Source organism: Cygnus olor, chromosome W, assembly GCF_009769625.2.
Source record: "Cygnus olor isolate bCygOlo1 chromosome W, bCygOlo1.pri.v2, whole genome shotgun sequence".
NCBI lineage: Eukaryota > Metazoa > Chordata > Aves > Anseriformes > Anatidae > Cygnus > Cygnus olor.
The window spans coordinates 3,492,465-3,507,743 of NC_049199.1; the positions used below are offsets into that span (position 1 = coordinate 3,492,465).

Sequence of the window (15,279 nt, forward strand, 5' to 3'; positions counted from 1 at the left end):
TTATCATAATATTTATATTGTCCCCACTATCACAGGTACTGATTTTTTTTTATTACTTTTTTATAGCTACACAGCTTTTAATGCCCTCATCTTCACTTTTAGATTCTGTATCCTCAACTTGCAGATGGTAAACTGGAATACAGAAGCTAAGGAATGCCTCATCAAGACACACAGGAAATCTATGGCAAAGCAGAGAAATGAACAGAATGTCCTGATGAGTGCATTATTCTCCCACTGCTGTACTCTAAATATGAGGGTGGTTCTGCTTCCACCTTTGTTCTTTGTGTTTCTTTTTTGTTTGTTTGCTTGTTTGTTTTTTACCTTGTGTGGTTAAATAATTACCTTGTGTGGTATATTACTATTTGGTTTGCTTTTCAGCACAGAGAGGCCTGCATAATGTCATAGGCACATAGCAAAGCTGTATTACACTCTAAGCTTGGATTTATCTAGGGGCTGAAAAAAAGATAAGAACCTCTCTACGAGATCTTGCCTCCTACATGGTGGGAGGCATTCTTAGTATTTCATTCACCGGTTTTCTGTTTCCTCTTCCCCACAGCTGACCAGATAGCTATCTCACCTGCAACCCAAACTTGGCTTTTCAGAGCAAGCAAAGTTGTAACACAATGCAACAGCCCATAACCACAAGTCTTTTCTCTGCTGCAACCTCAAACCTAGACACAACATGTAGGGGAGAAGGGGAAATCTGTGATATTTCCCATAAGATTATGCACCCCTCTACCTCGCAGGGGAAGGAAGTCACACTGCATTACTCAACTATTGTCTCACTTGGCCTGTGCCTATTCTATCATGTGCTCAAGCACATTACTACAATTAACATCTTCTATATGAAAGATTGTTATAGATCAACAGGAAGTGGGAGACATTTGCAGAGCTTGGGTATTGATAAGCAAGATCAAGCCATCTAAGATTAACTCATGAAAAGGCAGGAGCCCTTGAGTAGCATCTCAGAACATACCTACGTTATTGGTGAATCTGTGACCATGATAGTTCAGTATCCTGAACCCGACCGGACCCATACCGGTTAATTGGCTACATTCCGTAACGCAGCGGAGTCCTAAACCAGTACATCCATAAAATCATGGGACTGAACAATTTGATCAAGTGTCAGTTTGGAGTAAGGTGTGTACATGTACCAAGAGAATGTTAGATATTATATTTGAGAAATAATTATATAGAGTATGTATAGATGAAAAAGAATAGCTTACAAATATATCTGTTCTGAAGATATAACTTAAACTACAGTACCTGTAGAAGTAAACTAGCCAAGCTGCTGGTCATGTTATAGTTGGTCCAGCTGAGAGAGTCAAAACAGCATTCAGAAAACTTCTCTGAGAAGTCACACACATCTGTGATTCACTTGCACTAGTGTTTGAGGTAGTTAATTTAGACCTTGCCTGGCTGTGTCCATATGAGTTCCATATGAGTGTCCGACAGAGTTCTAAAATCCTATTGCCATGTGCCACTAATCCATGCTTCTGTTTCTACTAGCTTTCATATGCAAGTGATATTCTAGCAGGAAGTCATCTGGGAGGACAGAGGAAATTGGATCTCTTTTGTCAATAATATTTCAAATACTGAATAATATTAAAAATCCTGTGATATTTCTTATGGAATAAACTTTACCGTTTTTTGCACTTAAATAAATACCTAAGTTCTTTACATAACTAGAGCGTATGACATGTTTTTCACAGTAAGAATGGAGACCGTAAAACAGTTTTAAGGTACCTGTAACAGTTCCATCAGTTTTATGTAGGTTCTTAAAGCATATGAGAGTATCTTTAAGAATTCTCTGAGAAAGGTCATTTTGAATATATGTTAGGGTATTTAGCAAGCACATACAAATACAACACACCAGGTAAATAACCATCAGCACGTTATTACTAATATTTTCAGACACATGCACATGCTAATATGAAAAAATACTGATTAACCAACTGCCCCTTTGATTTGTATCAAGAGTCAAATCTCTTTCTTAGTCCCATTGAGAAACCTTTTTACATAGCTTTATATATGTAAAAATAAAATACGTATAAATTTTTTAGCTGATTTTTTCCAAGCACAGAAGGAGGGGGGGAAAAGATGCATTATTAAATGGTTTCATTAAACAGGAAAAATCCCAGCTACAAAATGCAAAGGGGATTATTAGGTTATGAGTAACAGTAAATAGAAAAAGAGCATGAAAGGAAGAGGCTGTTTGGGGGAAATCTTTTGTCAGTTTGAATTTCATTGCCAGTCTCTACGTTCCTTTGCTGTGAAAAGGAAATGCTGCTGTGAATGTATGACTTTCATGCAATTTTGGCAAGGTTAGGGGACATCAGAACAAGCACAAGCTACAACAGATTTAGCATTCTTCACTTTTTTTTTTCCTTCCCAACATCAATTATTTAGTTAGGTCTTAGCAAAGCTAACCTGTGATTAAACATCACCATTAAAGCCCGGCTCCCAAAGCCTGGGTGAAATTCAGGCTAAACAAGGGAGCAACAAAAAGTTCAGATTACAAGTGAGCAGTCAACTGCAGATCTACATTCTCCTAGGCTCCACTGTATGTGTTTTGGTGCTGCAAGAAGAGAACTGTAGACAGACACAGAAGTGACCATGAAGGATAGCAAACCCTGTCCTTGCAGACCTGAGGTGCATGAAATGCACCTCTCAGCTTCCACTAATTTCATACCGTGTGTTCCACACACTAAAAGAGGATTCAAAAAATGAAACACAAACAGATGATTTTGAATACAGAGAGGCAAAATACTCCATACTCCATCATGGGTCAATGATCCATGTAGACATGAGTGTACACAGACAATATATGCTTTTATGTGTGGAAAGCAATTAGCTATGGTCTTGGGAAGTTAACTTCTTTGAAAAATGTTGAAGCAAAGAAAGAAATGTGCTCTGCTTCTAAAAGAATGAACAACTGTAGAAGTTTCTATGCAGTGTATTGTAGCGGGTTTATGTGGCAAGTTTTTGGTAGCAGGGGGTTGTAGGGGTGCCTTCTGTGAGAAGAATCCAGAAGCTGCCCCATGTTAGATAAGGGCCAGTTTCAGCCAGCTCCAAAGGGACCCACTGCTGGCCAGAGCAGAGCCAATAAGCGATGCTGTTTGCACCTCTGTGAGAGCATATTTAAGAACGGGGAAAAAACCTGCCACACTACAGTAGCTGGGAGAGTGAGGAGTGAGAAACAAACTTGCAGACACCAAGGACAGTGAAGGAGGGGGAGGAGGTGCTCCAGGTGCCAGAGCTGAAGTTCCCTAGCAGCCTTTGGAGAGGATCATGGTGGAGAAGGCTGTCTCCCTGCAGCCCATGCTGTACCACGACGGAGCAGATTTCCACGCTACAGCCCATGGAGGAGACCATGATGGAGCAGGTGGATCTGACCTGAAGGAGGCTGCGATCTATGCAGATCACCCGCAGGAGCAGACTCCGGGCTGGACATGTAGCCTGTGGAGAGGAGCCCACGCAGGCGCAGGTGATCTGACTGGAGCTGTGGGGGACCCACATTGGAGCAGTTTGCTCCTGATGGATGGACCCTGTGGTACGGACCCATATTTGGAGCAGTTCTTGAGGAACTGCACTCTCTGGGAAGCCCACACAGAATCAGTTTGGGACGGACTGTATCCCGTGGGAGGGACCCCACATTGGAGCAGGGGAAGAGAGTGACTGTGAAGGAGCGGCGGCGGAGAAACGCTATAGACTGACTGTAACCCCCATTCCCCCGTTCCCTTGTGCTGCCTGGGGGGAGGAGGTGGAAGAAGGTGAATGAGGGGAAGTTGTTTTTAGTTTGTTTTCTTTGTTTCTCACTTCTCTAGCTTGTTAGTGATAGTCAATAAATTTCTTTAATCTCCCTCTGCTGAGTCTGTTTTGCCCATGACAGTAATTGGTGAGTGATCTCCCTGCCCTTATCTCAACCCTTGAGCCTTTTTCATCGTATTTTTCTCTCCAGGAGGACACTGCAGAACCAATGACAGGTCAACTTTCCAAGGAACCAGGCAAGTGCAGCAGTGACTTGAGCTAAGCTGGTGCTGGTGTCAAGAAAACCAACTCCGCCTGCCCTGAGTGACCACTTTGACAGATGAAGCTGAATCCACCAACAGTTCTTATGAACATTTTGGGGAGAGGCCTATGGAATGAAAAGAAGTACAGACCTATAAATATTTTAATGGACAGGGAACAGTGGTGATGAGAATATCTATATATTAAAGTATGTGGGACCTGAGTGTGACACAAATACTATGGAATAAGGGGTGGAGGTTGTGCTGGGTCTGTCTGGGATGGAGTCACCTTTCCCTGCAGCAGCCCACATAGTGCTGTGCTCTGCACTCGTAGCTAGAACAGCACTGGTATCACTCCAGTGTTGTGTCTTTTGCTGCACAATACTGGCACCGCATCAGGACTCCCTCCAAGCCCTGAAGAGCCAGCAGGCTGGGGGCGGGCAAGTGATGGGGAGGGGACATCACCAGGGCAGCTGACCTAAACCAACCAAAGGGATATTCCATACCACATGATGTCACACTCAGCAATAAAAAGGGGGGCTCTCGTGGTGGAAGGGCCTGTCCTCCCGAACAACCGTTACGTGTTTTGAGGCCCTGCTTCCCAGGACGTGGCCGAACATCGCTCATTGATGGGAAGTAGAGAGCAACTTTTTTTTCCTCTCTCTCTGTGCTTCCGCGTGGCCTTTTTTTTTTTTTTTCTCTCCCTTTTCCCTTTAATTACATCATCCTTATCTCAAACCTCGAGCTCTTTGTGTCGTATTTTCTCCCCCTTCCTCTCTGAGGAGGGGGAGTGAGAGAGCGGTTGTGGTGGAGCTCGGCTGCCCACCTGAGTAAAACCACCACACACATTTACTAATTTCCAGTTGATATTTTTGTCCATGCCATTGCCATTTCCTCCCTGCCATGGAGGAAAAGATGCTCAGTTTTCCCTCTTCTAGAAATAAATATAAGGACACAAGTCTATTTTACAAAAAAATGACCTACTTTTTTTCTTTTTAATACAAATTTTGTACTATCTTGCTGATCTGATATGACCGAGGTTATTGATACACTTAACTTGCCTTGAAAGAAAAGGGGTGTACCTAGCTGACCCAGACAGCTTTCTGATCATAACATTTGAATGTTCTCAACAGTTCATCAATAATGCATTTTTGTCTTCTCAGTTTAGTTCCTAAATTTCTAATCACAAGCAGCAAGGATGGAAGGTCACTCTTCATATTTCTGAAACTCCTCCCCTAACATCCACTACTAGACATGCTTGGAGACAACAACAAAAATACAAAACAACCAGGCTAAACAGACCTTTGGCCTGACCTGAGAGTAGATATGCTTTGTTTTTATGCATGCCTTCCCATTTAGTCCTTTGAACACATAATTGTTTTCTCCTTGTTTAGCATTCTGGAGAAACTCCAGAAAAAATATACAACTCCAAACCACTAGGATACATCTCGTCTGATGAAGCTAACTACTACTTATGTGGATAGCATGTCCTTCAATCACTGTGCAATCATTCTTTATAATAATGACCAGGAAAACCCAACACTCATGTTTTTAATATGCGACTTGATTGCTCCTAGCAGTCAGTTGTGGCTATTCTTTGTCAACCATCATTTACTACAAGTTCTTGACAGCAACCACGAAATTCAGATAAGATCAGTTTCTTCAGTGCACTGTAGGAGGACAACATAGATTTATTGTTGATGATTTAGGCCCTTAAAACTTATTTCAGAAGGCTCTTCTTAGCTGCCATTAACAACCTGGCCTGCCCTGAGATAAAGCCAACGCATACTGAGCACTCCCTGAGAAACACCTTTCTCCCGATTACTGAAGACAAATGGTATCCAAGTCACACATTTTGTTGTCATATGATGTATTCCATTTAAATCCTAATATTCAAAAGTGTATAAGACTGCTTAGTTATGAAGCACAAGAAAAAAGTATTGTGTCAGACCACACCATATGGTTTCAAACCTACCATCGAGAGATAATTTATAAAGAAGACTGGTGGAACAAATAGTCCTACAGAACAGACTAAGCAACAAATGATACTGAGACTGCTGGTAAGATGCCTCTTTCCTCATTTCTTCACCACTGCCATCACATATACACAAACACACATGTTAAAGCTGTCATCATTGAACACAAAGCCACATTCCCCAAGAGGGGGATTCTAGAAGGAAAGATTATAACAGAGAACACTGTTTTACAGTTGTAGGTAAACATTAATTTTACATTTATAAATGATTATACTGTAGTTACTACAAACATCACTCACTTTTACAGATTACAGAACCAACGTAATTTTTCCTTAAAGAGAACGATGCTTCTTTTAGACAAAAAAAGGCTAGGTCTTGATTACCAAGCTTTTCCCCCTTTTCCCGATCTCTACTTGAGCTCTTTCTAGATGACTTGTGAATACATACCGCATGACTCTCAGTGCAGTTTTGTATGCTAATTCAGCATCATGAGGTAGGAGAGAGGTGAAGAGATACTTGGCAAATGTGTGCATTGGAACACTCTCTCGATGGATGACTTCACCTAAACCACTATATGGTCCAGCTGTGGGAAAAAGAAAGAGAATGTCAATCTTTACAGACTGCTAAAACCTAACTTCTGCACCTTTAAAAAACACTATATCTTGAGTTAGAATTGGTATTCAGAGACAGAGTTTTCTGTACAAAAGGTAAAATTGCATTGATATTTTTGTGAATTATACTATACACATATCACATAGACACAATACATTACAAATATATTACATACCATATATTCTTTGAGACAATGAGACAGACTGTAAATTGCATAGTACTAAGCACACTACCAGTGCACATACAAATGACAGAATGGTCTCAGTGCTCCATGAGGCTCATTCAACAAATTTATGATATGCAAAAGGAGAATGTGTTAATCCCAGCTTTGCCTCCATGTAGTTATATTGTACATATGAATCCCTATGTACCCTCTGTTGGTGTGTGATTGCTTTCTCACAAATCTACCAGAAAAAAAAGTGTGGTTACAGCAGAAAAGTGCGTATCTTCGATTGAAGTTACATGAACAATCACTACAGCAGCGCTTGATCGCTATTAACATCTCACCTGACATTAGGCATTTAAATAACCCTTTGGTCTAGATTTTGTCTCCAGAGAAGACTAGGTCAGATCTTGCATCAAAAATGGTTTTGCTAGTCCGTTACTGCCACATGATCTTAAAAATGATATTTGTTGTAGGGAAACTATCCCCACTGTTGGGACAGCAAACTTTGCACACAGTGCAGTATTTCAATTTCAGAACTGCAGTGTCAGGACTGACAGCGGAAATGATGATTAAAAAAATTTAAATGCAATTATTTCCTTGCTGAGTTCTGAATGTTCGGTAACTACGAACCCCATTTTTACATTTCTCCTGCAACCTTGAGGCTGTTATTCCTGTTAACAGGAAAACTGTGTCAAGCAGTTTTTGACTTCAGCAGCCAGAAGTTCAAGCATAAAATGTTGCAAGACAGAATAAGAATCGTACATTAAGTATTATTGGAAAATTACTGCACATATAGCAGCCAGCCCTCCCAGAAGTTACTACAGGAGAAGAGAATTTTGATTTCTCCTCTACTAGAGATTTCAACCCACCATGCTTGTATGGACAGATTACTGTGTGAGCACACTTCTTCACTGCAGAATCGCACATATCATTTAAACTGCTTCCAGAGTTCAACCAGCAGTTCAAACTGTGTCTGATCCTACACTGGAATGGATGAGGAGTACTTGCACAATTTATGTAGCCACTTCTGCTACAAAGAATAGAATAGAATAGAATAGAACAGAACAGAACAGAACAGAACAGAACAGAATAGAATAGAATAGAATAGAATAGAATAGAATAGAATAGTTCAGTTAGAAGGGACCTTCAAAGATCATCTAGTCCAACTGCCTGACCACTTCAGGGCTAATCAAAGGTTAACGCATATTATTGAGGGCATTGTCCAAATGCCTACTGAACACTGACAGGCATGGGGTGCATCAACCACCTCTCTAGGAAGCCTGTTCCAGTGTTTGACCACCCTCACAGTAAAGAAATTTTTCCTGGTGTCCAGTCTGAACCTCCCCTTTCACAGCTATGTGCTGTTCCCATGCATCCCGTCATCTGTTGCCAGGAAGAAAAGACTGACACTTCCCTCTCCACTGCCCCTCCTCAGGAACTACATGAGATGTAGATGGTAACAACTTTAACAACTTAGACCAGCACAGTTGTTTCAGCAATGTTTTTCTGAAGGGTGCCTTAGCACAAAATGAAAAGATAAAAATCACAATGCATGAAAAAAACCTGAGTTCCATAGGTGGGCATTTCTGAAGACTGATTACAAAGGAAACGTCAATGAAGATTTAGTAGGTGACACAATGTCTCTAATCATTTGAAATGAATTTGAAAGCCATTGAAAACTATCTAGCATTGTTTCAATGAAAGAAGCCATTTCATGTATGTTTGCCAGTTGGTGATTCAGTCAGAAACTCAGTTAGGACATGAGGAGTACAGGACAAAGCATTTATATAAAAACATATTCTGACATTAACTTAGCAGTCAAGCAAAAAATTAAAACAGTTCTTGCAACAGTCTTAACATTCTGCTTTCCCACTCAGTCAAGTGGTAGCTACATACAACATGCATTAATCTGCATTAACAGCATAGAAATCAGCTTAATATTGGTTAATTTTTTTTTATATATATACCTACAGGACTATAACTATAAAAACACAATTGATATGATTAGGATCTTCAATCACTGCACAGTTTTTCTTCCATGTGAGCTGGCAATTTCTGCCTAACCTGGCATAAACTGAAGCTATTGCAGGAAAGCTAGATTTCTCAGCAAACAGTAATGCAAGACACTGCACACTGCTCACTACGGTAATTTCATAGGTAGTTATTTTAGCAGATTTCCTGCTAAGATTACCTTATAGTAAACTATAAGTATCAGCGAACACTTGAGAGAAATCCTGCCTTTTCCTCAGTAAAGAAATGCAGCAAATTATAATCCATAGGATCCCTGTCTGGTGGTGGTTAATAGCTGGATCCAGTTAGCTGGTGTTCTTGTCCAAAGGCCATAAAGCAGCAGTATAGCCATACCATAATGGAAACTCTCCCTATGGTGCAGCTTCTCTGCAGTTTCAAATGGCACCATCAGTAGGTTCCAGAGTCTTTAAGGATCTGGGCAACAACAGTGACTCACAGCTGAGAACCCTAAACAACATACTGCATCTCTTCCATTAAAGAAGTTTTAAAAGACAGATGTCTTACAGAAAGAAAACAAAACATGACTGCTGTGTAAGTCTTCACAACTCACCTAGAGCCTACTGTACTCCACACCATCCCTTGAGTAGGCACTCAAAACAAAACCATGCCTTTGGCGAATTAGTTCCTTTACAGTTTTTTCTTCCATTAAAAAAAAAAACAAACACCCAAAAGCTAGAAAGACAACCTCAGATCCCATGAGGCTACTTTCTGAACATGAGGCTTAAGTGTTACATGTCAAGCCTTTTTAAAAGCTAAGGCAAAGGCATGCACTTTTTTTTCCCACAGATTTTATTGCAACCCACCACAATGATTCCCAAACAAATAACTTAGTCACAATTTAGTCATAAGATCAGGCCTTAAGCCTCAATATTTGACCATGTATTTCAATTGTCATGTATGATTCAAACTTCAGAGGCAAGTCATTTTCCTAATTGCTACAAATAAAATGTTGTAGTTCTGTCCCAGTAATTCTAAGTGAATTTTCTGAGCTCTTTAATTGGGAAAAGAGGTAAAAATATTCATACATTTACAAAACTGCCAGTCCTTTTTCAGGATACAAGTGACATTTAGAATTCTGCTACTTGAGAACTGCTGATAACTGATGTCTATAATATTTAATTGTGAGCCTGGGCTGTACAATTAGGATACTGAGATTATATCAAACAAAAAATTTAAAGAAAAAAATGCAATAAAAATTAAAGGCTTGTAAATCAGCAGATGCCTTATTTCTACAGTCATGGTATTTATTCAGTGTATGTTTGATTTTCATAAGAAATTGCAAACAAAATTTTGCTGGAATTCCTGCTCCGGCAGGGGGATTGAACTAGATGATCTTTCAAGGTCTCTTCCAATCCCTAACATTCTGTGATTCTGTGAATTCTACATCAAAAAAACATCAAGTACATAAAGTCAGCTTCCAATAGAATACTAGTTCTGTGGGCTTCTATAAGTGAAAGTTTAAAGAAGCAGTTAGCATCTATAGTGAGCTACCTTCTAATAAGAAGACTGCTTGTTTTCGAAAAATCTTCACCAGAATATCATCCAATTCAATTTCCTGTAGTTTAGAAATCAGCTGCTCCTCATTTTGACAAACCTTCTCTTGTGCGTACAAGCCATCTGGCATTATTCGTTGTTGTCCCAGCCCTATCAATGCTACTTCCACAGCCAGAGTTAAATAAGACTCCCCTTCTTCTAAGAATTTGTGTGCAGGCAGGTGATGGTACTCCAGAGATTTGCATTGCTCCATGTTCTCTGTAAAGGGTGGCACAAAGAACAACACATCAGCAAGTCATTCTAATCCATAATCTGCTTATAATGCCATATTTACAAATGCTATCTCTGTCAGTATTCATTTGTTTAAAATTATTTAAATTACTAGCTCAATGTCAAAATCCAAAGATCCAATGTAAACTATCCAGTTCCACAAGGGAGAAATACACAAAGCAATTATAAAAATAAAATAAATTAAAAATAAAAATAAAATAAATAAAATAAAAAAATAAAAAATAAAAAATACACTCAAGTAAAAATAAAAGTTTTCATCTTTAAACTGTGATTTAGAGAAAGGCAGTTTTTCTCCAGTTTTATGTTAATAAGGCAAAAATTGGAAGATGCATTTCAATTTTTGTGTGTTTCTTTACCCAACCATTTCTGTATTTCCTTAAAGCCTTGATGTTGTGTAAGTGGAAAGGGAAGGTGTTTATACCTCTGCATAGATTTCAGATGAAATTATTAAGATTGTGCAAGTACAGTAGGCCTGATAACTCCACAACATTTAAGCATCCTCTGTTTGCTAGGGCTCTTTTCAGGATTTTTTATTTAATTGTTACAGTTGCATTTATGATAAACAAGTATAATGCTTCTGAATTTTACTGAAACGAGAATTCTTACTTCCAGTAAAGATTACTTGTAAATTCCATACAGACCAAGCCATAAATTGCTTTAAAGAGTACCACTGATTCATTTGGCACTTCACAGATACACCATATGACAAAATGCTATTCCAACCTCTAGCAGGGAACAGTCTAATTGGGGAACAACAAGTTACAATGGACAGATGTAAGGAGATGGGCATCTGCGGCAAATGAGAAGGCTGAATGTATTTGGTAGATTGCATATGCGTATGTAGTGGGAATTTACTTTTGAACACAAACTTTTTTTTCTTTTTTACTAATTGCAAAGAATCTGATTTCTGATTTCTTTTAATTAAAAGTTCTTCCAGAATAGGTGGATAAAAAGTTTACTGAAGAAAATCTAATTGAATAAAATGAGCTTTGAGGCAAAGCCCCAAGAGGATTGGGGATGTGCATATAAAAGACCAGTAGGTAGAGGGATGACTCCATTTTTTGTCCACACAGAAGGCGATGAGAAACTACTGCAAAGGTGGAAACAGACTGAGAATAAGGAATGAATCACTTAAGCTCCTGGAAAGCAAATACTGAAATTAAAATGAGCATAAACATCCTGACCTAAATCATGCATCAGCTCTGAAACACTGTTTTCCAATTCATATTCTCTGTAGGCCATGTATGTTATCTTGTGTTTTATCATCTATTTGAAGTATTATGTGCATGTGCAGCTAAGATGTACAATAACACCCAGGGTCCTGAAAGAATTGGCTGATGTAGTTGCCAAACCCCTCTCAATCATATTTGAAAAGTCCTGGCAGTCAGGTGAAGTCCCTGTTGACAGGAAAAAGGGAAACATCACTCCCACTTTTAAAAAGGGTAGAAAGGAGAACCTGGGGAACTACAGACCGGTGAGCCTCACTTCTGTGCCTGGCAAGATTATGGAAAAGGTCCTCCTGGAAGCAGTGTCGAGGTACATGCAAGACAAGGAGGTGATCCAAGACAGCCAGCATGGCTTCGCCAAGAGCAAATCGTGCCTGACCAATCTGGTGGCTTTCTACGGTGGAGTGACTGCAGCAGTTGACAAGGGAAGACCAGCCAATGTCATCTACCTGGACTTCTGCAAGGCCTTTGACACAGTCCCACATGACATCCTGAACTCCAAAATGGAGAGAGATGGACTTGATGGGTGGACCATTCAGTGGATAAGGAGTTGGCTTGAAGGCCGCACCCTTCAAGAGTTGTAGTCAGTGGCTCTATGTCCAAGTGGAGGCTGGTAACGAGTAGTGTCCTTCAGTGGTCTGTCTTAGGACCGGTTGGTTTGGGCTGGAACTAGATGATCTTTAAGGTCCCTTCCAACCCAAACCATTCTATGATTGCATGATTTGCCATTCTTTGCCTTCACCTGTGGTGTCCAATGAACAAAAAATGTTAAATAGGAGGACAATACTGCACAGCAAAAGATGCTCTAAGAGTAGTGGAGCTGTGCACTGAAGTGCCCGTACAGCAACAACAGCTGAAGCTGCAACTATGGAAAACTGACAGAGGCACCAGCAACTCAAATTCTGTGTGGCACTTTCAAACTGCTGTTGCAACTGGTAAGACCTGAAATTATTGCAAGAGAGATTAGAAATGTAAGCTCTCTCTCTCCTTTTCCAGGAGCCTGGTGCTTAAGTATAGAAATCAGAGAAAATCCATCTCCCCAGAGAAGTCTAGGTGTATTTCGCTCTGTCTGACTATTCAGTGGATAAGGAATTGGCTTGAAGGTCACACCCAGAGAGTAGTGGTCAATGGATCTATGTCCAAGTGGAGGCCGGTGACAAGTGGTGTACCTCAGGGGTCTGTCCTGTGACTGGTACTGTTTAATATCATTATCAGTGACATAGACAGTGGGATCGAGTGCACCCTCAGCCAGTTTGCAGATGACACCAAGCTGAGTGGTGGGGTTGATATGACAGAAGGAAGGGATACTGCCCAAGGGGACCTGGACAGGCTTGAGAAGTGGGCCCACATGAACCTAATGAGGTTCAACAAGTCTAAATGCAGGGTGATGCACCTGGGTTGGGGCAATCCCGGACGTGAGTACAGACTGGGAGAAGAATTCATTGAGAGCAGTCCTGTGGAGAAGGACTTAAGGGTTCTGATGGATGAAAAGCTCGACATGAGTGCATGTTTGCAGCCCAGAAGGCCAACTGCATCCTGGGCTGCATCAACAAAGGAGTGGCCAACAAGTCAAGGGAGGTGATTGTCCCCCTCTACTCTGCCCTTGTGAGGCCCCACTTGGAGTACTGCATCCAGGTCTGGATCCCCCAGTACAAGAAAGATGTAGACATGTTAGAACGGGTCCAGAGGAGGGCCACAAAGATGATCAAGGGGCTGGAGCACCTCTCCTATGAAGAAAGGCTGAGAGAGCTGGGGCATTTCAGCCTACAGAAGAGAAGGCTCCAGGATGACCTCATCACAGCCTTTCAGTACTTAAAGGGGTCTTATAAAAGGGATGCAGAAGGACTCTTTACTCAGGTAGATAATGATAGGATAAGGGGGAATGGTTTTAAACTAAAAGAGGGAAGATTTACATTAGAGCTTGGAAGGAAATTTTTCACTCAGAGGGTGGTGAGGCACTGGAACAGTTTGCCCAGACAGGTTGTGGATGCCCCATCCCTGGCGTTGTTCAAGACTAGGTTAGATGAGACCCTTAGGAACCTGATCTAGTGGGTGGCATCCCTGCCTATGGCAGGGGGGTTGGAACTAGATGATCCTTGAGGTCCCTTCCAACCCAGACCATTCTATGCTTCTATGATTTTATGAACACCCTGGGATGCATTAGGAGGAGTGTTGCCAGCAGGTCGAGGGAGTTGATCCTTCCCCTCTGTTCAGCACTGGTGAGACACATATGGAGTGCTGTGTTCAGTTCTGGGCTCCCCAGTACATGGACATACTGGAGCAAATCCAGTGAGGGGTCACAAAGATGAGCAAGGGACTGGAGCATCTCTATATGATCAGAGATTGAGACAGCTGGGACTGTTTGGCCTGGAAAAGAAAAGGCTCAGGAGTATCTTACCAGTACGTATAAATATATGATAGGAGAGTGTAAAGAAGGCTGAGCCAGACTCTTCTCAGTGGTAACCTGTGACAGGAAAAGAGGCAATGGGCACAAACTGAAACACATTTCCATCTGAGCATAGGAAAAGAATTTTTTACTGTGAAGGTAGAACACTGGAAGAGGTTGCCAAGAGAGGTTGTAAAGTCTTCATTCTTGGAGTTATCCAAAACCCAAGTAGACACAGTCCTGGGCAATCTGCTGCAGCTGATCCTGCTCTAAGCAGATCTTTAGAACTTCCTTCCAACCTCAACAATTCTGTGATTTTTGTGATCTTCTGCAATGTCTCAGAAAAAGGACAGAGTAATATCTGTGGAGAGGGTTGCTACTATAAAGACTTATTTGCTTTTATTTCAGGCTCAAAATACAGAATTTTCTTCAAGAATGAATAACTGGTAATTTTGGAAGTGCTTTAAAAATTTTCCTTTAAACATTTTCTCTCCCTCATGTTTTCTTAGGGAAGGCAAATGTGAGTTCTTATACTATGAGAACACTGGCTTTGAAGTTAATTTAGAATGGAAAGGTAGAAAAATGCCTCTGGTTACTGAAGATGTATAAAAGATATCTTCCTTTGCACGGCCTTACCTGTGAAGTCTGAGAATCCATGGAAGCTCTCATCATCCACTTTGCAGGCTTCCATCAGGCTACTGAAGAGGGTGCCAATCGGATCCAAAGGGTGTCCCACCAAACCTTCAAGATTCGTTATTGAGGTTACTCCTTTGTGGAGAAGTTCTATGTTAGAAAAGATGGAGGGAGGAGGGAGGGAAAGAGTGCATATTAGCCACTCTTTAGTTAGCCACTTTATTAGTTAAAAGGAAAAAAAAAGAAAAAGAATGAAGGCGAAACACCATTCAAACACTTGCAAAGCACATTATGGGTCAACAGTTTCAACTGTAGTGGTGTTTTTTTTTTTTTTTTGAAATCTCTTATTCGATACCAGGAAATCTTCTGAAAACATCTGCTGAAAAGTGACAGCAAAGACTTTTTGACTTCTTTTTTTGTAATATATCCACAGCTGTTTTCTGGCTCAAAAGAT

General features: G+C 40.7%; 1 protein-coding gene across 1 annotated transcript in view; it reads right to left on the reverse strand.

Annotated features, from left to right (window-relative positions):
• The window catches only part of LOC121062420 (zinc finger SWIM domain-containing protein 6-like), a 199,573-nt gene that overhangs the window by 39,561 nt on the left and 144,733 nt on the right, over positions 1-15,279 (reverse strand). The window contains exons 8-10 of the mRNA XM_040542409.1: positions 14,829-14,975; positions 10,287-10,547; positions 6,434-6,569 (exon numbers count right to left, since the gene is read on the reverse strand). Of these exons, the coding sequence (XP_040398343.1) occupies positions 6,434-6,569; positions 10,287-10,547; positions 14,829-14,975 (544 nt within the window). The remainder of the gene's footprint in view (positions 1-6,433; positions 6,570-10,286; positions 10,548-14,828; positions 14,976-15,279) is intronic.